The sequence below is a fragment of the Pelophylax lessonae genome (assembly GCF_965119305.1).
Source record: "Pelophylax lessonae genome assembly, chromosome: 1".
NCBI lineage: Eukaryota > Metazoa > Chordata > Amphibia > Anura > Ranidae > Pelophylax > Pelophylax lessonae.
This window is the reverse complement of record NC_138768.1, coordinates 446,859,704-446,885,914: the sequence shown is the minus strand read 5'-3', so window position 1 is coordinate 446,885,914 and position 26,211 is coordinate 446,859,704. Positions and strand designations below refer to the sequence as shown.

Here is a 26,211-nt window from a genome sequence, read left to right as displayed (position 1 = left end):
CAATGCAGATGAGCTGAAGGCCGCTATCAAAGCAACCTGGGCTTCCATAAAGCCTCGTACACACGCACCGATTGTTGGCCGACCGATCGGCCGACTTTTGTCCAGTGTTGTTGTGTTGGTTGAAATGTGCTCTAGACTGCACACAAATTTTGTCAGCCAACAACAACCAACTGCAGAAGTGATGTCATGTTCTGGTTTACTTTCCGTGTGTTTTTTCTTCTCTGAGCATGCCCAGTCTTGCTCATCTGACTTTTGTCGGCCGAAATCTGTACTGACTGAGGAACAATCGGCCGTTCTGGTGACAGCCAACAAAAATTTTATAGCATGCACACCAGATTTTGTTCGGCCGAAAAGTCGCAGTCGGTTGTTGGAAGCATCATACTAACAAGCCAAAAATCGGCCGATCGGACGTTGGCCGAAAATTTACGGCCAACAATCGGTGCGTGTGTACGGGGCATTACACCTCAGAAGTGCCATAGACTGATCGCATCCATGCCACACTGCATTGATGCAAAAGGAGCATCGAACAAGTATTAAGTGCATACTATACTGTACATGGACATATTTTTAATACAAAAATGTTGGGTTACTGAAAAGTCCTTTTTTTTATTGGTCCTATGTAATATTCTAATTTTCTGAGATACCGAATTTTGGGTTTTCGCTAGCTGTAAGCTAGAATCATCAAAATAAAAGAAAGAAATACTTGAAATATATCACTCTGTGTATAAGGCATCTATATAAAATATATGAGTGTCACTTTTTTAAATAAATTATCTTTTAGATAATATTCTAATTTTATGAGATGCACTTGTATAGATAAAAGCAGCAACATGCTTTTTTTTTTTTTTTTTTTTTTTACAATTACAGTGGACATCAGTATATATCAATTTAAATAAAAAAAAAAAAAAACTGATCACCCAGCGTGTGCTTTTGAAAATCTTAACAGAATTGCCTATATGCAAACGCAGTGAAGGAGTTGAATAATTTGCAATGCAAAGGTTTAACTGTAGATGTCACTCCCAATCCTTTCTAAACAGTAGCTGTAGCTTTGCTGTGGGTTCAGGATAGTTATACACAAACACAGGTTGCCAACCACTTCTCATTGTTAGAACCTGGGGAGGGGCAAGACTACAATCAGAAGCTGGGACATTTCAAGCAACAATTAGTGTTAAGTAACTGAAATAACTTTGTTGTGCGGCAGAAACATCATATCCACTTTATATATTTTTACTTTGGAAACCCAAAACATGGGAGTTTACAACTAGAAAGTGCAAGGCGAGGAAGGAGGATGAAATCTCTGACTTTTTAAAAAAAAAAAAAAAAAGAAAAACTGGACTTTGAAAGGCCAACTGAATTTCCAAAATGACGGACTTATTGCGTTGCCCGAGTTGCAATATGACTTTTAAATCTTCGCTGTTACTTGAAAAACACAGGGAGAAATTCTGTATTGGTGCATACACTGGAAGAGTAAGAGAAACACAGACTCCCCAGGACATGGTAACTACCATTATAACCTTGACATGAAAGCTTATATAATACTATTGTTCTGATTTGTTTAAATGTACACATATGCTGATAACAATTGTGCACCATTTGAACGATTTACTCATCTCTTTCCATACATACGTAGATATTGATGTTTATATTTAAAGTGTATATCCAGCCAAACTCTTTTTTATTTTGTTTTGGATAGAATGGGGAAAAATAGACCCGCTTGTATGCTTATTGTCATATGGGGCTCTGTTAGGGCCCGTTTACACAAGTGTTGGCCCTCTGAAGTCCTCTTTTCAGAGGTGTTTGACAGGCAGTGATGTGGCAACTGGCAATATGTCACATCCTCACCGCCTGTTTAACGCCTAAAAGCCTACATCATCATTCCACAGTGGCATGGCCCTAATCTCCTGAATGCGACAGTAGGGATCATTTTTATTGAGCCGCAAAGCAATATAGCCGCAGCATGCCGCCTTTGAAGCTTAGGGGGAGTGGTTGGGGGGCAGTAAAATTGCTACACAGCCTCATGTTTTTATCAGCCTCCCCCAACCGCAAGCGTAAACTACTCTTACACAAAGGGTCTGATAAGGTCCATCCATTCACCCTTATGGACCAGTGGGTGTATATGAACTTCATGTCTGTTTATATCCGCCTACCTCCGATCCAACCTGGTCCGCTGAAAAAAACAGAAAGGGATCCATCTTCCTCCGTCTAGGGGGATCAGAACGGAGGGCAGTCAGGTGTAAATGGACACTGAAGACCATTTACTCCCGACCAGGGCTTTTTTTCTCAGAAAAAAGATGCAGGAACTCAACCATGAACCCCCCCTCCAAAAAAAAAAAAACTGGTTAAAATTTCACTAAGAGTGGGAGGGTCTTAAAGGGGCATCAAATTCCAGGAGCGCATTATGCACAGAGTGCAGAGTTCGGTGGGGTTACACGCAGAGTTCAGGGGTGTGCTACGTGCAGAGTTTGGGAGTTAGCTGCGTATACAGTGCAGAGTTCAGGGGTGTGCTACGTGCAGAGTTCGGGAGTTAGCTACGTATACAGTGCAGAGTTCAAGGGTGTGCTACATGCAGAGTTCGGGAGTTAGCTATGTATGCAGTGCAGAGTTCAGGGGTGTGCTACGTGCAGAGTTCAGGAGTGTGCTACGTATACAGTGCAGAGTTCAGGGGTGTGCTACGTTCAGAGTTCGGGAGTTAGCTACGTATACAGTGCAGAGTTCAGGGGTGTGCTACGTGCAGAGTTCGGGAGTTAGCTACGTATACAGTGCAGAGTTCAGGGGTGTGCTACATGCAGAGTTCGGGAGTTAGCTATGTATACAGTGCAGAGTTCAGGGGTGTGCTACGTGCAGAGTTCAGGAGTGTGCTACGTATACAGTGCAGAGTTCAGGGGTGTGCTACGTGCAGAGTTCGGGAGTTAGCTACGTATACAGTGCAGAGTCCAGGGGTGTGCTACATGCAGAGTTCAGGAGTGTGCTACGTATACAGTGCAGAGTTCAGGGGTGTGCTACATGCAGAGTTCGGGAGTTAGCTACGTATACAGTGCAGAGTTCAGGGGTGTGCTACATGCAGAGTTCGGGAGTGTGCTACGTATACAGTGCAGAGTTCAGGGGTGTGCTACATGCAGAGTTCGGGAGTTAGCTACGTATACAGTGCAGAGTTCAGGGGTGTGCTACATGCAGAGTTCGGGAGTGTGCTACGTATACAGTGCAGAGTTCAGGGGTGCGCTACGTGCAGAGTTCGGGAGTGTGCTACGTATACAGTGCAGAGTTCAGGGTTCTGCTACGTACAGAGTTCAGGAGTGTGCTACATATACGGTGCAGAGTTCAGGGGTGTGCTACGTGCAGAGTTCGGGAGTGTGCTACGTATACAGTGCAGAGTTCAGGGGTGTGCTGCTTAAAGAGTTCAGGGGTGCACTACACACACAGTACAGAGTTCAGCCTTCTTCCACAGCTGCTTAGTTCTGCATCCCCCATCCACATCTCTCTTTTACCCCTCTTCCTCTCTAGTACCCCCCTTCATACTGTAGATGGCTTTGCCTCTCTCACTTGCAGGGAGATCATCCAGTGCGAGGGTCAGCATTCACACTGCACCCCGGACACCGGCATCTCCTTTGTCCTCATACTGCACTTGGAAAACACAGAAAGCCGGGCCTCTGTGTTTATGAGTGAGAGTGGTGAGCGGGGAGCAGAGGGCCTGAGCCAAAGGCGGTGGAACTTAGTTCCACCAAGTTCCAGCTGAAAAAAAGCCCTGCTCCCGATCCTCTTTAAAGCAGAGCAGCCTCTGCAGAAAATAAGTGGACATGGATGTGTCATCTCCACCCATTATGCTCTGATCAGCAGGAGATCATCAGACAGATCCCCTTCTGATCTCAACAGTCTGCCCCGTGTTAAAGGGGCCTAAATCTTCTTTTTCACTTGGGTTAGGGGACAATTACCCCCCCCCCCCCTCAACTCTTCTCCCTCAGGCTGTAATGGCAATGGATCGGGTTGTATACAAGGCAAAAATTATCCCTGTAGTCTTGTTGAGCAGGCAGTAACGCCTGCCCAATGCAACCCAGTCAACTGAAAGGGGCTGCGCTGCAAATGCTCCATACCCAGGTGCAATCAATGCATTCAGTTGCGGCATAATGTGAGGTTTTAGGCAGTGAGAACACAACATAACACCTCTCCACTGCCTGTAAAACATCCTCTGAAATATGATCCACTGCAGATTGCACTTTCAAGGGCAAAGCCATTGTAAACGAGCCCTTATGCCTGATATACATGATGAGATTATCATTATTGGACAAATGATCATCTAGTTTTTTTTTTTTTTTTTTTTTTTTTTTTGCATGCTAGTCTCATTTTGAAAATTTAAGAGTTTACTAAAGCTATGAAAATTCTCATACGACAGAATAAAAATTTGGAAGTGATGTAATGCGTTGTAGTGTATTTGTATTGTATGTTCGAAAGACAACTGTACTGATAAAACGAAACTCTTTGCTGGGTTTAAATAAACGCAAACCTTTATTACCAAACCTATCCAATGTTAAACATCAACAGACCAACATGCAGAGGATTAGCAGTACCTTCCTTTTTAAGACTCGATTCACACCTATGCATCCTGCTTTTGAGCGTTTCTGTAGTGTTTTTTCCTGTGCTTTCCACGTTTTATTCCAGCGATTTTACACCGATTTGCGTATTTAATGCTTTTTATTTGGGGTGGGGAAATTTGTTGTTGGGCAGATTTAAAAATGCAAATTGCAGTAAAAATGCACTACATGCTTTTTTGCAGTTTCCCTATTGAACCAAAAAAGCACCATTTTACATTTGAAAAAGTCCCTGACCCTTTCCAAAAAACGCAGAGGCACAAAAATGCATTGATGTGAATGTGTTCCATAGGAACCCATGTTAAAAAATGTCCTGCATTCCTGCAAAAAGCATGAAAAAAATGCATTGGTGTGAATGGAGCCTAAGTGAAGGCCTTAAAGCGGAGTTCCACCCTGGATTTTTTTTTTTTTTTTTTAATACCCCCGGGACAGTCAGGGCTAGTGCATTCCACAATGGCTAGCCTCTGATCTGTCCCGGGTTGCACTTACCTGTTAGGACAAATACTTACCTTGCAAACGTCTTGTCCAGCGCTGCCATCTCAGATGTGGGCAGCTTGAAGCCAGCGCGTCCTCTTCGGCGTCTTCTTCCGCCTTCTTTGGTCCCACGATGCTCTGCGCCGGCCCCGACGTCACTTCCGGGTCGCGCGCGTCATCCCTCCACAGCTTCTGGGCATGCCCAGAAGCTGTTTAGAAGGGGATGACGCGCGCGACCCGGAACTGACGTCGGGGCCGGTGCAGGCGCAATGATTCCTGGGAGCTATGACGTCCAGCTCCCAGGAATCATTGCAGAGCCAGGAAGTGACGATGGGCCGCGGCCGAGGAAGGAGGAAGAAGGAAGTAAGGTAAGTATATTTTCTTCGCTACGAGGTAAGTAAAAAAAAAAAAAATATGCGATTATCCATTTCTTTTTCAGGTGACCCGGAGCGAGAAGATGGAGGTAAGTATAAAAATAGGGTGGAACTCCACTTTAAGGCAGTGATAGGTAGAGAAAAACTACCCTTCTATAAGAGCCCATTCACACCACAGCATATATAGGTTGACACGAGTTGATGATGTGTGTTGAAATGTTTTTTAAGGGCACTGTGCTTTTTGCTTTACTTACTCGATTCCAGGGCCGCTAAAAGGGGGGGAACCACCTGTCCTCTTGTAGGGGGTCCCACGCAGGAAGGGGTATTACTGACAGACAACAATTATGTCCCTCTTTCTCTAGCAGATGAAAGCTGTCCCCCTCTCCCTGCTGCCAGCTTTCAGCTGCTAGAGGAAAAGAGACACCATTGTCATCTGTCACTAGTCCCCCTCATGGGGGGCTAATTCTTCCTATATTCCTTGTCCCAGCCTGTATATTTTTTTTCATCTCTCTCCCCCTTTGCTCTGCCTTCCTGACACAGTCACAGCTGATCAGCTGCATTACCATGGAGTGAAGAATTTACTGTTACACCGGTTCCATTGCTGCATGTTATTTTGTCCCAATGAAGTTAAGTGTGCTTTATGTAGCTGGGCTTCCCTCTCCTCTCCCCCAGACTGCTTCCTGACCTATGCAACTTTGCTTCTTCTCCCCTACACTGTCAGTTCCCTCTGCATCCATGTGTCAACTCCTTTACTAACTGATCTGGCAGTAGTAAACTTCCTTTTTAGCTTGTATCTACAGGTAAGCCTATAATAGGGCGTACCTGTAGGTACAGTGAATCTCTTCTAAATGTAGCAGCCGGTGATAGCACCAGCGCATGTGCACTGCGCTCTCAATGGACGGCATACCATCCATCATCGTAGTTTGGCCAAACGACTGGAGCCCAAGAACCCGGGGAGAAGACCAGACCAGAGAATCCCTCTTAGTAGTGACAGCACATCACTGGAGAGATCTGTTTCTTAAGTAGGACTGTCATAGCAATATTTCATGAAAGCCCCCCCCCCCCCTTCCCAACAGGGTTCTTAACCACTTTAGCCCCGCTTACATTGAGGCTACTGCGGCAAAGTGCCGCGATCCCGTCCAGCGACGTAGACCTACGTCGCTGGACTCCGCCCCTTGTGGGCGGCACTCGCGCGCCGCCGGAGGCTCGCTCCCGCTGTGTTCATTCACAGCGGGAGTCGGGCCAGGGGAGGAGCAGCGGCGATTGCCGCTGCTCTGCCCCGATCGTCGGGGATCGAGTCTGGAGATCCGCCCGCTGTGTGTAAACACAGCGGGCGGATCTCCATAGTGACAGGGACTGACAGATCGGAGTGTTCAGCATAGCTGGACATCCGATCTGTCCTTCTGTCACACAGTCACCTCCCCCCACACACGTCAGTAAGCACCAGGCATACATTAACCCCTCCCTCTCCAATAAAATTAACCCCTTCCCTGCCAGTGTCATTTTTACAGTAACAGTGCATATATATAGCACTGATTACTGTAGTAATGTCACTGGTACCCCCAAAAGTGTCAAAAATGTCAGTCAAGGGTCCGATCTGTCCGCCGCAATGTCGCAGTCCCTGCAAAAAAAATCGCAGATCACCGCCATTACGCGTTAAAAAAAAACACCAAAAATGACATAAATCTTTCCCTTAGTTAGTAAACGCAATAACTTTTGCGCAAACCAATCAAAATACGCTTATTGCGATTTTTTTTTACTAAACATATGTAGTATAAAACAAATTGGCCAAAAATTAAAAAAAAATTTGATTTTTACATTTTTTTTGGGGGGAATTTCATATAAAAAAATGTGAAAAATATTGTTATTTTTTCAAAATAAACGCTCTTTTTTTGTTTATAGCGCAAAAAGTAAAAATCGCACAGGTGATCAAATACCACCAAAAGAAAGCTCTGTTTGTGGGAAAAAAAGGACGTAAATTTCGTTTGGGTACGGCGTCGCACGACCGCGCAATTGTCAGTTAAAGTCACACAGCGCCGAATCGCAAAAAGTGGCCTGGACGGAAGACAGCAAAATCCTCCGGTGGTAAAGTGGTTAAAAGAAAAAAAATTAGAAAAATATAATTAAGGGCTCGTTCATACAGGTACTCTAGCTGTGTGAAGGAGGGGTTTGGGCTAGAGCCACCTCCATTCTATGGGATGCAGTGCCTGTATGAACACAGCCGCAGGCCCTAATGCGACAGGTGTGCAGGTGAGTGGCCCCCCAAATGCACATACTGTTCAGGCTGTACACTTGCATCCCCACGCCTGTCAGATTAGGACCTGCAGCTGTGTTCGTACAGCTCCAGGTGGCACAGGCCACATAAATGAACCACTGATTCACAATGTACAGAATACACCACCCATGTGTATGAACCCCAACACCTCATTCACTCACAAGTGTGAGATCTGAGGCAATGAACAGTCCGGCATCTTTTGGTTTGTTTTGTTTATTTTGTATAGGGATGGGAGAAGGGAATGAGTGGGATACTCCTCTGGCTCAACTAGGTACAACTTGGGACACTCTGTGAAAAATGCCTGCAAGCGCTGTTTTGACGCTGGCAGAATGCCGGTCATCGCCCGTTGGCGCCTGCAAAACCGAATTGCTGTCTGTGAACTTGGATCCGACTTCTGACACTTCCTCTCAACTCAAAAGTCCTTTAAAGTGCTCCATGTAGTCTTCACTGACTGAGGTAGCCTTCTGTACTGTTACTGCTGCTGCAACATTCAACTCTGTGTACCTTGCACTGCACACTCTGCACTGTACACACTGTACTTCAGGGCCCAACTGCTGGCACCCCCCCCTCTTACTCTTCAGGGTCAAATTCTGGCACCCCCTTTACTCTTTACTCCGCACTGGCTAGCTGGCTCCTGGATCCCTCTGACCTTCTCCGGAGTGGTCTGCTCTGCTAGGCAGACCCCAGGGGCAGTTCACAGTACTCACTACTCAGAATGCTTTACTGGAACTCGACCCCCACAGCTCCGCTGGTCCTCAGCACACTGGATCTTTCCTGCTGCTCAGCTCATCCCTGTATCCCCTCAGGCAAGCCGCCTGGGATACCCGTTCCTTCCTGACAGGAGGAGAGACAGACACATTCTCCGTCCTGAGATTCTGCTTCCCGCCAAAGACACCCTGTCATGTGCCCCCCACAGACTTTTATCCCCTCCCAGAATGCTCTGCGGCAGAATCTGACCTTCCAGGATGGATACAAGCCCTGGTGTGCTATTGGCTAGGTTTCCTCCACTGCCCAATGAGAGCCCTCATTGGGACACAGTGGGGAGACTCCCCAACACAACCAGCACACATGACAGCCTACTGAAAACATGGCCTTACTGTTAAGCAGATATGGCCCAACTATAATTTACCTAGCACCTACCCTGGAGGGTGCTACACATCAATAGGAGGTGTTCATCACTGCACCCTGCAAAGACCAATTCTCACAATCACTGCTATAATGGTCTCATTACTTGCTTTTATTGGACTCTCTAGGTTGGTTATACATGGCCCAATTCAAAAGTCTAAAGCCCCGTACACACGTACCGATTGTCGGCCGTAAATATTCGGCCGCCGACCGATCGGCCGATTGTAGACTTGTTAGTATGATGCTTCCGACAGCCGACAGCGCATTTTCGGCCGAACAGAATCTGTCGTGCAGACTTTAAAATATTTGTTGGCCGTCACCAGAACGGCCGATTGTTCGCCAGTCAGTACAGATTTCGGCCGACAGAAAGCAGATTAGCAAGACTGGGCATGCTCAGAGAAGAAAAAACACACGGAAAGTTAACCATCACATGACATCACTTCTGCAGTCAGCTGTTGTTGGCCGACAAAATTTGTGTGCAGTCTTTTGCAGTTTTCAACAGACAGGACAGCCCTGGACAAAAGACGGCCGATCGTTCGGCCGACGATCAGTACGTGTGTACGGTGCTTAACCACTTGCCGACTGCCTAACGACTATCTACGTCGGCAGTCAGCCCCTCACAGGCAAAGTGACGTAGATCTACGTCGCTAGCCTGTGAGGGTCTAGGGAGCGAGCGCGCGCCGCCGGAGGCGCGCTCCCGCTCCCGCGTGGTCACGGACCCCCCCGCGCGTGTGACCGGCGGACCCGATGTCCGCCGGTCACTCTGCGATCGCCGTTGCAGAGGGAGAAAGTCAGGTGGCTAGTGTAAACAAGCCGCCTGTCATTCTCCCCTGTGTAGAAACTATGTAGAACCGTTGATCACTGTTTCTACAGCTCAACAGACAGCCAATCACAGTTAGAATCACGCCCCTAGGGACACACACAGCCCCTCCCTCTCAAATAAAATTAACCCCTTCACTACCAGTGTAATTTTGCAGTAACAGTGCATATGTATAGCACTGATTACTGCAGTAATGTCACTGGTAACCCCAAAAGTGTCAAAAATATCATTTAAGGGTCCGATCTGTCCGCCGCAATGTCGCAGTACCGCCAAAAAAAAAAAACGCAGATCGCCGCCATTACGCGTTAAAAAAAAAACAACAAAAATGACAAAAATCTTTCCCTTTGTTAGTAAACGTGATAACTTTTGCGCAAACCAATCAAAATACGCTTTTTGCGATTTTTTTTTTACCAAACATAGGTAGCATAAAACAAATTGGCCGAAAATGTTAAAAAATTTAGATTTTTAAATTTTTTTTTTGGGGGAATTTCATATTAAAAAATGTGAAAAATATTGTTATTTTTGCAAAATTGACGCTCTTTTTTTGTTTATAGCGCATGATCAAAAATCGCACAGGTGATCAAATACCACCAAAAGAAAGCTCTGTTTGTGGGAAAAAAAGGATGTGAAATTCGTTTAGGTACAGCGTCGCACGACCGCGCAATTGTCCGTTAAAGTCACGCAGTGCCGAATCGCAAAATACCCCCTGCTCAGGAAGGGGGTAAAATCTTCCGGGGCTTAAGTGGTTAATGCAGCAATCGGGCAGATATTGAGCTACAACAGGGTATACAATCAGTACATTTTACTATTGGAAGCCTCCGTCATCACACTAGGGTTGATTTACTAAAACTGGAGAGTGCAAAATGTGGTACAGCTGTGCATGGTAGCCAATCAGCTTCTACCTTCAGCTTGTTCAATTAAGCTTTGACAAAAAACCTGGAAGCTGATTGGTTTCTATATAAAGCTGCACCAGCTCTTGAGCTCTCCAGTTTTAGTAAGTCCACACAACAGTTTTGTTGCTTTTTTCATAGACAAGGGAAGGAAGAGACGGACTATGGGGTTTATTTACTAAAGGCAAAATTGCTGCACACTTGGAAGTGCAGTCGCTGAGGATCTGAGGGGAATATCTAAAATTAGGGGAAGCTCTGCTGATTTCTATCATCCAATCACGTGCAAGTAAAGATGCTGTTTTTTATTTTACTTGCATGTCCCCCCTTCAGATCTACAGTGACTGCACTTCTAAGTGGACTTCCAAGTGCACTTGTAGTGCACAGTGGATTTGCCTTTAGTAAATAAACCCCAATATCTCAGAAAAGATGGCGGCTCATCTGCAGCCAGAGAGAATTAGGAGATTCTCGCCCTCAGTTTTAAATGCTGCTTGCACATTTTGTATGCAATCAGCTGTCAGTGGCCGTTGTCAGATTTGTAACCTGTACAGATCAATGGCTGGCACTGTTTACTTGTATCAGAGTGCTGATCAAAAAAAAAAAAAAAACATGTTAGGTGGAAGTAGGAATCCTCCCCTCTGTGCCATTGTATTCTCACAGCCAGACTTCTCCACTGACAGATTCTACTGATCAGTGGTTGCCAGCTACTGATTAACAAATGTTTTCTCATAGTCCCATTCAACGGAAGTCGATCGTTAGAATGACTTCTGTCGAACAGTAAAGGCCCGTACACACGATACGAAAATCGGAAGGGTAATTTTGTCCGATGAACGATCTGCCTATTTTAGGATTGTTAGTATGGTGCTTTCGACAGCCGATTACGGATTTTCGGACGACAAAAACTGGATGTGCAGGCTATAAAATTTTTATCGTACATCAACACAATGTCCGATTTTTAATTAGTGCAGTTTTCGTCTGAAAAAAATCTTAAAAGCAAGACTAGGCATGCTCAGAAACGTAAGAACACATACAAAGCAATCCAACACATGACATCTCTTCTGAAATAGAATTCTGTCGTACGGGAAATTTCGTATAAAAATAACCTCTTCACTTTCCACATCAGACTAGCATGCAACAAAAAACAGACGACAGATCGTTCGATAATCTGATCGCGTGTACGGGGCTTTAGGCCTCATTCACACAGGATGTTTGAAAAAATGAACTGCAAAGCCAGTTCTGACGCCAGGAAAAAGCAGCTATAAAAACGTGCTTTTAGAAGCGTTATGTATTGGGGTTAATGCATGTTTTAGCCACGTTTAGCAGCCTTTCTCTGCCCTCTTTTATTTTCCAACCTCAAATCCAACTACTACAGCTTAAAAAAGTCTGACGGGGCCTAGCGCTGTATGCGGCGTTAAGCAGCCTTCAGCAGCGTCAGGCGTTTTTACAGCTTAACGCTGCTGCTCCAAATGTACTGGCCTATGCCACTTACAGCTCCTAAATGCCTGTGTGTCTATGAGGCCATAGAATAACATGGAGGTGCCTTTTTATGCTGCAAAAAAAAAAATTGTTTGTTGCTCCTAAAAGCAGCTGCAAAAACGCCCTGTGTGCATGAGGCTTAACAGTCATAGATGGATCAAAATTCAGTCAGTCAGTCCATGCTAGATCTTTACATGTACTATTTGAATGATGCTTAAAACGTTTAGACTATGTATGAGTAGTGTACTCTAGGAGGCTCCATTCTCATTCAGAATACCCATTGCTTGACCGATAAAAAGCATTCCTCCTTTATGTCCATCTTTATAATCATTGCAATGAAATGTTTACTATTAAATCTTGGTTCAAAATTGCTTTAACCACTTGCCGACCAGTCACGTTGACTGTACTGCGGCAAAGTGGTTCGTTATCGTCTGGCGACGTACATCACCTACATAGACCTACATCACCAGACGATCCCCTCTCTCGGAGGCTCTCTCCCGCTTTATTCAGTTAGAGCGGTAGTCGGGCATGGGGAGGAGCGGCGGTGATCACCGCCGCTCTTCCCCGATCGTTGGGGATCTAGTGTGGAAATCCACCCGCTTGTGAAAACAAAGCGGGCGGATCTCCTAAGTGACAGGCAGGGTCAGATTGCTGGGTTCAGCATAGCTGAACCTGCGATCTGTCCCTGTGTCACTCAGTCACCTCCCCCCACACACGTCAGTAAGCACCAGGCATATATTATCCCCTCCCTCTCCAATAAAAATGAACCCCTTCCATGCCGGTGTCATTTTTACAGTAACAGTGCATATTTATAGCACTGATTACTGTAGTAATGTCACTGGTACCCCCAAAAGTGTCAAAAATGTCAGTCAAGGGTCCGATCTGTCCGCCGCAATGTCGAAGTCCCACAAAACAAATCACAGATCGCCGCCATTACTCATTAAAAAAAAAAAAACACCAAAAATGACAGAAATCTTTCCCTTAGTAAACGCAATAACTTTTGCGCAAACCAATCAAAATACGCTTATTGCGATTTTTTTTACCAAAAATATGTAGCAGAAAACAAATTGGCCTAAAATGATAAAACATTTTGATTTTTACATTTTTTTGGGGGGGAATTTCATATAAAAAAAATGTGAAAAATATTGTTATTTTTTCAAAATTGTCGCTCTTTTTTTGTTTATAGCGCAAAAAGTAAAAATCGCACAGGTGATCAAATACCACCAAAAGAAAGCTCTATTTGTGGGGAAAAAAAGGGACATAAATTGAATTTGGGTACAGCATCGCACGACCGCGCAATTGTCTGTTAAAATAACGCAGAGCCGAATTGCAAAATATGGCCTGGTCAGGAATGGGGTAAAACCTTCCGGTCATAAAGCGGTTAAAAATACGCTCATTGAGAATTTTTTTGTCAAAGACATGTAGCTAAATACATTTTGGCCTAAATATATGACAACAATTTAATATATTGGATATTTTTTAACCATCAAAGTAGAAAAATATTGTTATTTGTTTCAAAATTTTTGCATTTTTTTATTAATATCGCAAAAAATAAAAAGCGCAGAGGTAATCAAATACCAGCAAAAGAAAGCTCTGTTTGTGGGAAAAAAAGGACGTAAATTTTGTTTGGGTACGGCGTTGCATGACCGCGCAATTGTCAGTTAAAGTCGCACAGTGCCGAATCGCAAAAAGTGGCCTGGACGTAAAGCAGGAAAATCCTCCGGTGGTAAAGTGGTTAAAAAACAACAGAAAATATTGTACAAATGTTCTACAAAGAAAAAGTGCCGGCAAAATGTAGAACAGGACAAATCTTGTTTTTCTACACAGATCTTTCAACTTGTTGAATAATCTGCTGGAATATTTTAGTTTTATTATATATTGTTTTTTGCCCTTTAAACAGAGGAAAAGAGACTATTTTTTTACTGGACAGATCATCAGCATTTCTTGCAGGAAATCTCAATGTACTTTTTATTTTTTTAACAAACATGTTATATACTTACCTGCTCTGTGTAATGGTTTTGCACAGAGCAGCCCTGATCCTCATCTTCTTGTGTCTCCAGCTGGCACTCCTAGCTTCTCTTCTTCTCGGTATACCACCATATCCTTCCTATTGATGAACACCTGCAGGTCCTGTCCCCTGCTCCCTCATCACAGAATTTGATTTACAGCAGTAGGAGCCAATAGCTCCGCTATCAATCTGCCCAGTGAGGAGGGAAAGAGCAGAGAGAGAGCCACTGCTGTCGTGCACAGCACTGGATTGAGCTCAGGTAAGTATAAGAGGGGGCAGGGTGGGGAAGCTGCACACAGAAGGATTTTTAGTTTAATGCATAAAATTCATTATGGTAAAAAAAAAACTTCTACCTATACAACAATTTAAAGTAGAATTACAGGCTGGCTCCAACTAAGCCTAAAGTAATATTCAAGTCTTGTTTCTCAGTTTTTTTTTTTGTTAAAAATAACAAACATTTCATACTTACCTCCGCTGTGCAGTGGTTTTGCACAAAGCAGCCCAGATCCTCCTCTTCTTGGGTCCCTCTTCAGTGCTCTTGGCCCCTCTCTCTTGTTAAGCAGCTTGCTATGGGGTCACCCAAGCCGAGCCGCAGCTCCCTGTTTCCACTCCGACATGGGGCCTCGGCTCGACCCTTCCCCCTCTCTTTCCTCATTGGCTCACTGACTTTGATTGACAGCAGTGGGAGCCAATGGCGCCATGCTGCCATCTCAGCTAATGAGGAGGGAGAGTCCTGGGCACCCGAGACACTCCTGCAACATCCCTGGATGGGATGGACTCAGGTAAGTAATAGGGGGGCTGCTGCACACAGAAGGATTTTTATCTTAATGCATAGAATGCATTAAGATAAAAAACCTTCTTACATTACAACCCCTTTAAATCAGCCTGGGTGGTGATGTCACTAATAGGCTTAGTATTGGGCATCTGTTGTCAGTGCTCTTTCCTCTCCCCTGAAGCTGGATGCCGGGAGACAATCACATGACCTGGACAGAGCGCCCTAAAAAATAGGCATGTATAAGCATCTTCTTTCTACAGGGTAGTTAGTATAGTTGTTAGAAGAGGGTGGGAGCCATTTTAAGCTTAGTCAGAGCTAGCCTGGACTTCCACTTTCATTTTATGAAATGTAGCACAGCAGAGCCCATAAGGTGTTTTTTTTTCAAAAATTACACCCCTTACCCTAAATGTGCTGTATATACAGCTGCAAGAAATGTATGTGAACCCTTTGGAATGATATGGATTTCTGCACAAATTGGTCTTAAAATGTGATCTGATCATCATCTAAGTCACAACAATAGACAATCACAGTCTGCTTAAACTAATAACACACAAAGAATGAAATGTTGCCATGTTTTTATTGAACACACCATGTAAACATTCACAGTGCAGGTGGAAAAAGTATGTGAACCCCTAGACTAATGACATCTCCAAGAGCTAATTGGAGTGAGATGTCAGCCAACTGGAGTGCAATCAATGAGATGAGATTGGAGGTGTTGGTTACAGTTGCCCTGCCCTATAAAAAACACACCAGTTCTGGGTTTGCTTTTCACAAGAAGCATTGCCTGATGTGAATGATGCATTGCACAAAAGAGCTCTCAGAAGACCTACAATTAAGAATTGTTGACTTGCATGAAGCTGGAAAGGGTTATAAAAGTATCTCCAAAAGCCTTGCTGTTCATCAGTCCACGGTAAGGCAAATTGTCTATAAATGGAGAAAGTTCAGCACTGCTGCTACTCTCCCTAGGAGTGGCCGTCCTGTAAAGATGACTGCAAGAGCACAGCGCAGACTGCTCAATGAGGTGAAGAAGAATCCTAGAGTGTCAGCTAAAGACTTACAAAAGTCACTGGCAAATGCTAACATCCCTGTTAGCGAATCTACAATACGTAAAACACTAAACAAGAATGGATTGTTTGTTAGTTGAGTTGTTTGGAAGAAACACACAACACTATGTGTGGCGAAAAAGAGGCACAACACACAACATCAAAACCTCATCCCAACTATGAAGTATGGTGGTGGGGAGCATTATGGTTTGGGGCTGCTTTGCTGCGTCAGGGCCTGGACAGATTGCTATCATCGAAGGAAAAATAAATTCCCAAGTTTATCAAGACATTTTGCAGCAGAACTTAAGGCCACCTGTCTACCAGCTGTAGCTCAACAGAAGATGGGTGTTGCAACAGGACAATGACCCAAAGCATAGAAGTAAATCAACAACAGAATGGCTTAAACAGAAGAAAATACGCCTTCTGAAGTGGCCCAGTCAGAGTCCTGACCTCAACCCGATTGAGATGCTGTGGCATGACCTCAAGAAAGCAATTCACACAAGACTAGTGATGTCGCGAACCTAAAATTCGCGGTTCGCGAACGGCGAACGCGAACATCGGCAAATGTTCGCGAACCGGCGAACCGGGCGAACCGCCATAGACTTCAATAGGCAGGCGAATTTTAAAACACACAGGGACTCTTTCTGGCCACAATAGTGATGGAAAAGTTGTTTCAAGGGGACTAACACCTGGACTGTGGCATGCCGGAGAGGGATCACGCAAAAAAAAGTTCTTAAAAATTATAATTTTTTTATAGAGAGCCAATTATTGGAAAAATTAAAAAAAAATAAAAATAAAAAATTTCTTTGGATTTAGCATCTGGGGGGTCTAAAAAGTGTACCTGTGAAGTTTCAGCTCTGTAGCATGTCCAGAACCCCTAAAAAACAGCATTTTTCTTATATTTTCAGGAATATTGCTTCTCTGCGGCTGGCTTTTTCTCTTGCAGGCATTTATCGGGCATTTTTTTAGGCAGGCATGTCATTTTTTGTATTTAGTGTCTGGGGGGTCACAAAAGTGTACCTGTCAAGTTTCAGCTCTGTAGCATGTCCAAAACCCCTAAAAAACAGCATTTTTCTTATATTTTCAGGAATACGGCTTCTCTGCGGCTGGCTTTTTCTCTTGCAGGCATTTATCGGGCATTTTTTTAGGCAGGCATGTCATTTTTTGTATTTAGTGTCTGGGGGGTCACAAAAGTGTACCTGTCAAGTTTCAGCTCTGTAGCATGTCCAGAACCCCTAAAAAACAGCATTTTTCTTATATTTTCAGGAATACGGCTTCTCTGCGGCTGGCTTTTTCTCTTGCAGGCATTTATCGGGCATTTTTTTAGGCAGGCATGTCATTTTTTGTATTTAGTGTCTGGGGGGTCTAAAAAGTGTACCTGTCAAGTTTCAGCTCTGTAGCATGTCCAGAACCCCTAAAAAACAGCATTTTTCTTATATTTTCAGGAATACGGCTTCTCTGCGGCTGGCTTTTTCTCTTGCAGGCATTTATCGGGCATTTTTTTAGGCAGGCATGTCATTTTTTGTATTTAGTGTCTGGGGGGTCACAAAAGTGTACCTGTCAAGTTTCAGCTCTGTAGCATGTCCAGAACCCCTAAAAAACAGCATTTTTCTTATATTTTCAGGAATACGGCTTCTCTGCGGCTGGCTTTTTCTCTTGCAGGCATTTATCGGGCATTTTTTTAGGCAGGCATGTCATTTTTTGTATTTAGTGTCTGGGGGGTCACAAAAGTGTACCTGTCAAGTTTCAGCTCTGTAGCATGTCCAGAACCCCTAAAAAACAGCATTTTTCTTATATTTTCAGGAATACGGCTTCTCTGCGGCTGTCTTTTTCTCTTGCAGGCATTTATCGGGCATTTTTTTAGGCAGGCATGTCATTTTTTGTATTTAGTGTCTGGGGGGTCACAAAAGTGTACCTGTCAAGTTTCAGATCTGTAGCATGTCCAGAACCCCTAAAAAACAGCATTTTTCTTATATTTTCAGGAATACGGCTTCTCTGCGGCTGTCTTTTTCTCTTGCAGGCATTTATCGGGCATTTTTTTAGGCAGGCATGTCATTTTTTGTATTTAGTGTCTGGGGGGTCACAAAAGTGTACCTGTCAAGTTTCAGCTCTGTAGCATGTCCAGAACCCCTAAAAAACAGCATTTTTCTTATATTTTCAGGAATACGGCTTCTCTGCGGCTGTCTTTTTCTCTTGCAGGCATTTATCGGGCATTTTTTTAGGCAGGCATGTCATTTTTTGTATTTAGTGTCTGGGGGGTCACAAAAGTGTACCTGTCAAGTTTCAGATCTGTAGCATGTCCAGAACCCCTAAAAAACAGCATTTTTCTTATATTTTCAGGAATACGGCTTCTCTGCGGCTGTCTTTTTCTCTTGCAGGCATTTATCGGGCATTTTTTTAGGCAGGCATGTCATTTTTTGTATTTAGTGTCTGGGGGGTCACAAAAGTGTACCTGTCAAGTTTCAGATCTGTAGCATGTCCAGAACCCCTAAAAAACAGCATTTTTCTTATATTTTCAGGAATACGGCTTCTCTGCGGCTGTCTTTTTCTCTTGCAGGCATTTATCGGGCATTTTTTTAGGCAGGCATGTCATTTTTTGTATTTAGTGTCTGGGGGGTCTAAAAAGTGTACCTGTCAAGTTTCAGCTCTGTAGTATGTCCACAACCCAAAAAAAACAGCATTTTTCTTATGATTTTTAGTAGAAAACTAATGCAGTGTCTTTCCAGCTGTCTTTTTTTCTTTCTGGCAAGCTGAAATATGATATGCCAAGGCAAACATGCCTATCAGTTGAGCTATGACACAGACAACACTGCACACATGGGGAAATATGTAAAACAAAAAACAGGAAAAGGAAATTAGGTGACGGTAACAAAACATGATATTGTGATTGGCCAAATAAAAAGTCACCTCGCGATGAGGTCGCGCCAAAGTCGCGCTAAGTCGCGCCAAAGTCGCACTGGAAGCGACGCTACTTTAGTGGTAGCGGCAGTGTAAACCAGCACTAAAACATCCAGTGTGTGAATACGATCAGGTATGATGTTTTATCGGTCAAGTAGTGTAAGGGTTACGCCCGTTGCCCGCTTCACAGTGACAGACCAAACTCTGACAGACCAAACTCCCCGTTTAACAGTCAGTCAGTCCATTTGCACAACCGCAAACTCCCAATTTGCACAAGGTTGGATACCAAGCTAGCCATGTCCCGTTCCTTGTCCTCACTGACATCATTGAAGGTCTCTTCCTCCACCCAGCCACATACAACACCAAGGGTCCCCGAAAGGTGAGAACAAGCCCCCTGGGACGCCTGCTGTGGCTGGTATTCCACCTCCTCAAAGCCACCTTCCTCCTCTGACTTCTCTTCTTCAGACTCCTCTCTCTGCGTTGCCACAGGTCCAGCAATTGACAACGACAAGGCTGCTTCTGGTGGTGATGAGGACCACAACTCTTCCTCTTCATGCTCATCTACAGCCTGATCCAGTACTCTTCGCAGGGCACGCTCCAGAAAAAACGCATATGGGATGAGGTCGATGATGTTGCCTTGGGTTCGACTGACCACCAGGGTTGTCATCTCCGCAAAAGGACGCATGAGCCTACAGCCATTGTTCATGAGCATTCAGTAACGCGGCCAAAAAATACCCAGCTCCGCAGAAAGAATGAAAGAAAATGAATGTTTTTTTTTTATGAAAAATTATCCTGCGGATCGCTTTTGGTCTGTACACAATGAAGCAACGACCTTATCATCTGGGGTGTGCCAACACAATCCTAGAGGTGATCGCTTCATTGTGATACGCAAGCCCCTTCACCACGACAAGGTAACGATCACGAAGGGGAATTGACACATGTATGTGCCTTTTTTTTTGTTTTTTGTTTTTTTGCAGCCACAGTGTAGCACCAGAGGCCAGAAAAATTAGGCATGTACACATGCATGAAAAAGTAGGTATTGTTGCAGCCGCTGCTGTAGCAGCGGCCTGAAAAATTGAGGTTTTAAGGCAGAAAGTGCACTAAAACATTGCTGCTTGAACCGTAGTTGGTGGCGGAGACGTCACGTAAGTCATCCGGCATGCAGAGAATGATTATATACAGCAGCGTGTGGACCATTTTTAGGCCAAGGCATCTCAGTCATCACCAGGCCTTTTTTAGTCAAATGCATCCCCCACTGTCAGTCCCTTCGGGATCCATGCCTCATTCATCTTAATAAACGTGAGGTAATCAAGACTTTTTTGACCTAGGCGACTTCTCTTCTCAGTGACAATACCTCCTGCTGCGCTGAAGGTCCTTTCTGACAGCACACTTGAAGCGGGGCAGGCCAGAAGTTCAATGGCAAACTGGGATAGCTCAGGCCACAGGTCAAGCCTGCACACCCAGTAGTCAAGGGGTTCATCGCTCCTCAGAGTGTCGATATCTGCAGTTAAGGCAAGGTAGTCTGCTACCTGTCGGTCGAGTCGTTCTCTGAGGGTGGACCCCGAAGGGCTGTGGCGATGCATAGGACTAAAAAAGCTCCGCATGTCCTCCATCAACAAGACGTCTGTAAAGCGTCCTGTCCTTGCCGGCGTGGTTGTGGTGGTAGGAGGAGGATTACTTTCACCTCTTCCCCTGTTGGATTCCCGTTGTGCTGTGACATCACCCTTATACGCTGTGTAGAGCATAGTTTTTAACTTATTTTGTAGCTGCTGCATCCTTTGCGACTGCCGGTAATTGGGTAACATGTCACAGACTTTCTGCTTATACCGGGGGTCTAGTAGCGTGGCCACCCAGTACAGGTCGTTCTCCTTCAGCCTTTTTATACGAGGGTCTCTCAACAGGCATGACAGCATGAAAGACCCCATTTGGACAAGGTTGGATGCCGAGCTACTCATGTCCAATTCCTCGTCCTCACTGATGTCATTGAAGGTGTGTTCTTCCCCCCAGCCACGTACAACACCACGGGTACCAGATAGGTGACAACGAGCACCCTGGGATGCCTGCTGTGGTTGGTGTTCCTCCTCCTCAAAGCCACATTCCTCCTCTGACTCCTCTTCCTCACACTCCTCTTCCAGTGTTGCCGCAGGTCCAGCAATCGATGGTAAGGCTGTTTCTGGTGGTGGTGATGGTGACCACAACTCTTCCTCTTCCTCTTCACGCTCATCTACGGCCTGATCCAGCACTCTTCGCAGGGCACGCTCCAGGAAAAAAACATATGGGATGATGTCGCTGATGGTGCCTTCAGTGCGACTCACTAGGTTTGTCACCTCCTCAAAAGGACGCATGAGCCTACAGGCATTGCGCATGAGCGTCCAGTAGCGTGGCAAAAAAATACCCAGCTCCGCAGAGGCTGTCCTAGCACCCCGGTCATACAAATACTCGTTGACCGCTTTTTCTTGTTGGAGCAGGCGGTCGAACATTAGCAGTGTTGAATTCCAACGTGTCGGGCTGTCGCAAATCAAGCGCCTCACTGGCATGTTGTTTCGCCGCTGAATATCTGCAAAGTGCGCCATGGCCGTGTAGGAACGCCTGAAATGGCCACACACCTTCCTGGCCTGCTTGAGGACGTCCTGTAAGCCTGGGTACTTCTGCACAAAACGTTGCACAATCAGATTCAACACATGTGCCATGCACGGCACATGTGTCAACTTGCCCAAATTCAATGCCGCCAACAAATTGCTCCCGTTGTCACACACCACTTTGCCGATCTCCAGTTGGTGCGGGGTCAGCCACTGATCCACCTGTGCATTCAGGGCGGACAGTAGTGCTGGTCCGGTGTGACTCTCTGCTTTCAGGCAAGTCAACCCCAAGACAGCGTGACACTGTCGTATCCGGCATGTGGAATAGCCCCTGGGGAGCTGGGGGGGTGCAGTTGGTGTGGAGTAAGACGCAACAGCAGAAGAGGACTCAGCCGAGGAGGTTAGCATAGAGGATGGAGTAGGAGGAGTAGAGGAGGTGGCAGCAGGCCTGCCTGCAAGTCGTGGCGGTGTCACCAACTCCTCTGCAGCAGAGCCACGCATTCCATGCTTGGCAGCCGCCAGCAGGTTTACCCAATGCGCAGTGTACGTTATATACCTGCCCTGACCGTGCTTTGCAGACCAGCTATCAGTGGTCAGATGGACCCTTGCCCCAACACTGTGTGCCAGACGTGACATGATTTCTTTTTCCACAATAGAGTACAGGTTGGGGATTGCCTTTTGTGAAAAATAATTTCGGCCGGGTACCTTCCACTGCGGTGTCCCAATAGCGACAAATTTTTTGAAGGCCTCAGACTCCACCAGCTTGTATGGTAAAAGCTGGCGGGCTAAGAGTTCCGACAAGCCAGCTGTCAGACGCCGGGCAAGGGGGTGACTCTGCGAGATTGGCTTTTTGCGCTCAAACATTTCCTTCACAGACACCTGACTGTGGGCAGGTGACGAGCAGGAACTGCTGAAGGTGAGAGGCGGAGGGGCGGGTTGTTGATAGGGGGCATGGAGGACAGCAGTGGTTGACGTGGCTGAAGATGCTGGACCAGGAGGAGGATGGTGGCTTTCAGTTTGTGTGCTGCTTTTACTCATGTGTTGATCCCATAGGCGTTTGTGATGTGAGATTGTTATATTCTCCGTGTTGTGAGAGACACAGGACTCTGGTCTGGAACAACGGTTGTTTATTCAGGACTCACTGTACAGCATTACAGGACAGCTCTGCATATCATACATCTCTACATGTGTCTAAAGATGGCCACTCTGCCCCTTGACCCTTGTCATCACTCCTGGGTGGAGCCAGCCTTAAAGTGACAGTACATGTGAAACCCTTCAGGTATAACACCTTCCATCCATACCTAAAAAAAAAACAAAAAACAAAAAAAAAAAAACAACAAAACAAGAACAGGCATAAAACAGTAACTCATAATTGTCCAATACAGTCCTCCAACTCAGGAGATTTACATGGTTTCTTCCATGTCCGGATGTGAGAACAACTTCCAGGGAAGCTCCGGGGAGAAAATGGCAGCGGATCACTTTCGGCGGGCCCGTCGAAAGTCTCGTAACCGGTCTTGCATTTGAAACCGGTCAGGAGGGCGACAGTGTCGTTGAGGACGGGCACCCAGCGACTCGGGGCTGGAGGAAGCAGGGCTGGCCGGAATGGACACCGGCGGGGCCAAGAGGGGATTCCCTAGCTCAGAGGGTGAGCAGACCTCTGGACCAGGGCTGGAGGGCTCTGTTGGAGCTGAGTTCAAAAGTTCAGAGTCTCCCCAAGCATCAGTCTCAATGCCTCCTGATCCGGTAGGAGCAGATCCTTGAGACACTGGAGGTGCAGCCGATGTCAGGGATTCGGGCAGCTGAGAACGAGGACGCAATTGGTCCGCATGCCTTCTGCAAATGGAACCATCTTCCAGGCAGACCCTATACATTTTGGGTCCCAAAGTCTCTGCGACGATAGCAGGAATCCAACGAGTGTTGGAAGCGCCATAAGATCGGGCCCATACCTTTTGCTGGGCTGTAAACCGGGGAATCTCGTCGTGTTCGACCCTCTTGTCTTGGGACTGCCGTACATGTTCCTGGACCGTTTGAGGGCGGAGCATATCCAAAACAGTCCATGGCTGCCGACCCAAAAGAAGTTCAGCTGGAGTTTTCCCAGTGGTTGCATGTGGTGTGGTTCTGTAAGCAGAAAGGAAGGAGTCCAGCTGCTGGGGTGACAGGGACTGTTGTTTACTTGTAGCCACAGTAGCTTTGAAATAGCGTTTGAAGGTCTGTACAAACCTTTCTGCTTGACCATTTGTAGCCGGGTGGTAAGGTGCGGTCAACTTGTGTTTGATGTTGTGGGCAGTCAGGAAACCCTGAAACTCCTGGCTTGTGAATTGTGCACCGTTGTCTGTGACAATTTCTCTGGGGTATCCAAACGTAGCAGCGAGATGTAACAGTATGGAAATCGTCGCCTTAGTCGTTGGCTGAGTAACAGGAACGACCTCAGGCCACTTTGAATGGGCATCAATAATGATCAAAAAGGTGTGTCCTCTGATCGGGCCTGCAAAGTCCAAGTGTAGGCGAAACCAGGGAACCGTGGGCCAAGTCCAGGGCTGGACGCACCCTCGAGGAGGGTCTCTCGCAGTTTGTGCACATCCAGCACACGCATTCACATATGTCGTGATATCGGAGTCGAGGTTCGGCCACCACACATAGCCTCGGGCCTTTTGTTTCATACGTGTGCCCCCGGGATGACCAGTATGTAGCAATTCCAGAATGTGTCTCCGGAGGGTCTGTGGAACGATCACTCGGTCTCCCCATAAAACACAGTTGCCAGACACAGTTAATTCCAGACGCCTACGGAAGTAAGGCTCATAATCCTGTGTGACAGTTGCAGGCCAACCGTACCGTACCCAGGAGAGTATTGTCTTAAGGAAGGTATCCTTGGCTGTATGGGCTGCTACTTCCCCGGAAGACAGAAAGGACAGGCTGGTGTAACGACAACTCTTGACAGGTGGAGAAGAGTCTGTTAATGTCCTTGTCAGACGGGACATGGCGTCTGCATTAGCGTTGGCATCATGGCTGCGATACTGGATTTTGTAGCTATATGCTCCCAAGAATAGGGCATAGCGTTGAAGACGGGCTGCAGTCGTCTGGGAGATGCCTTTGTCAGGGCTAAAGATCTGAAGGAGTGGTTTATGATCAGTCAGTATGGTGAATTCCCTACCATACAGGTAAAGATGAAACTTCTTAATTGCCCATATGAGCGCCAGAGCCTCTTTGTCAATGTGAGAGTAATTGCTTTCTGCTTTTGTCAAGGACCTGGAGGCGAATGCCACAGGTTTCTCTGACCCATCTGGTAAAACGTGAGATAGTACAGCCCCTAGACCATAGGGTGAGGCATCACAAGCCAAGGTGAGAGGCCTTTGGAGGTCATAATGCACGAGCATGCGTGACGCCAACAGCTTTCGCTTAGAAACTTCAAAAGCACGTTGGCATGCAGCCGACCAGTTCCATCTGGAGTGTTTCTCCAAAAGCTTGTTTAATGGAAACACAGTGTGTGCTAGATCCGGCAGGAATTTGTGGTAATAGTTCAGCAAGCCCAGGTATGATCGCAGCTGCTGGACGTTGGTCGGGGCTGGAGCTTTTACTAAAGCATCAACTTTGGCTTCCGTGGTGTGTATACCCTCTGCATCCACAAGGTGGCCACAAAACTCCAATTTAGGTACCATGAATTGGCATTTCGCCAAGTTCACTTTTAGACCCTGTTCTTGCAGTCTCGCCAACACAAGCTCCACGTTATGCTTGTGTTCCTGGTCCGTCAGGCCCGTGATGAGCATGTCATCTAACAGGCACTGTGTGAAAGGAATATCCGCCAAAATCTCATCCATTTTGCGTTGCCAAATGGCTGGGGCGGAGGCTACCCCAAACACCATCCGATTGTATTCATACAGTCCCTTGTGAGTGTTGATTGTTAGAAACTTGCGGGACGAAGGGTGGACCTCAAACTGTAAATAAGCTTGCCTGAGATCAAGCTTGGTGAACTTTTGACCTCCTGCAAGAGAGGCAAAAATGTCATCTACTCTGGGTAGGGGATACTGGTCTATCTCCAGTTGAGAATTTAGTGCCATGCGGAAATCGCCACAAATGCGTAAGTCCCCATTCGCTTTCTTTACTGGTACAACTGGTGATGCCCACTCGCTGTGCTCTACCTTTGAGATGACACCTTGTTCCTCCAGCCGGCTTAGTTCAGCTTCCACACCTGCTCGGAGTGCGAAAGGTACCGTCCGAGCTTTGAAGAACCTAGGCTGGGCATTGGGTTTCAGCCTGAGTCTCACACAGTCATGCTTTATTTTTCCCAAATGGTTATCAAAGACTTGCGGGAATCGCTGTTTCAGGGACTTCACCCATCCCTCTTCATCCCCTGATGGGATGGTCACGCTGTTGCAGGGGTTAATGGCGATGTCTGGCATGCCAAAGTGAGCAATCCAGTCTCTCCCAAAAAGAGGGGGTCCCCCATGTTCTAGGATATATAATGGCATTCTCTTTGTCTGACCCTTGTAGGATACCTGTACTTTCACGTACCCCAGTGGGTGGAGTATCTGCTTTGAATATGTCTGCAGTTTGATTGGTGTTGGACGGACAGTTGTTCGGATCAGAAGTTTTCTCCATTGTTTCTGGGTGATAACTGAAACTGCTGCTCCTGTGTCTACATCCATCTTGAGTTTCTTTCCTTCCACGGTTACCTCTACAGTCATTGCAGAGGGTGCTGAATGCATATGATGTATGTCCAATCTGTGGAGCACTTCCTCATCCTCTGATTCAGATGACGATGTATATCTTCCCACCATATATGCCTTTGTCCTGGGGTTCAGAGGTTGTTTATTTCGCACCTTCTTACTACGGCAGACTCGTTTCAGATGGCCTGCCTTTCCACAATTATGACAGAGCTGATCCTTAAACCGGCAGA

At 46.0% G+C, this 26,211-nt stretch overlaps 1 protein-coding gene across 1 annotated transcript in view; it reads left to right on the top strand.

Annotated features, from left to right (window-relative positions):
* The first annotated feature begins 1,344 nt into the window (after nt 1-1,344).
* The window catches only part of LOC309545083 (coiled-coil domain-containing protein 17-like), a 125,281-nt gene continuing 100,414 nt past the window's right edge, over nt 1,345-26,211 (top strand). The window contains exon 1 of the mRNA XM_082244216.1: nt 1,345-1,497. Coding sequence (XP_082100342.1) covers nt 1,363-1,497 — 135 coding nt within the window. The 5' untranslated portion in view covers nt 1,345-1,362. The remainder of the gene's footprint in view (nt 1,498-26,211) is intronic.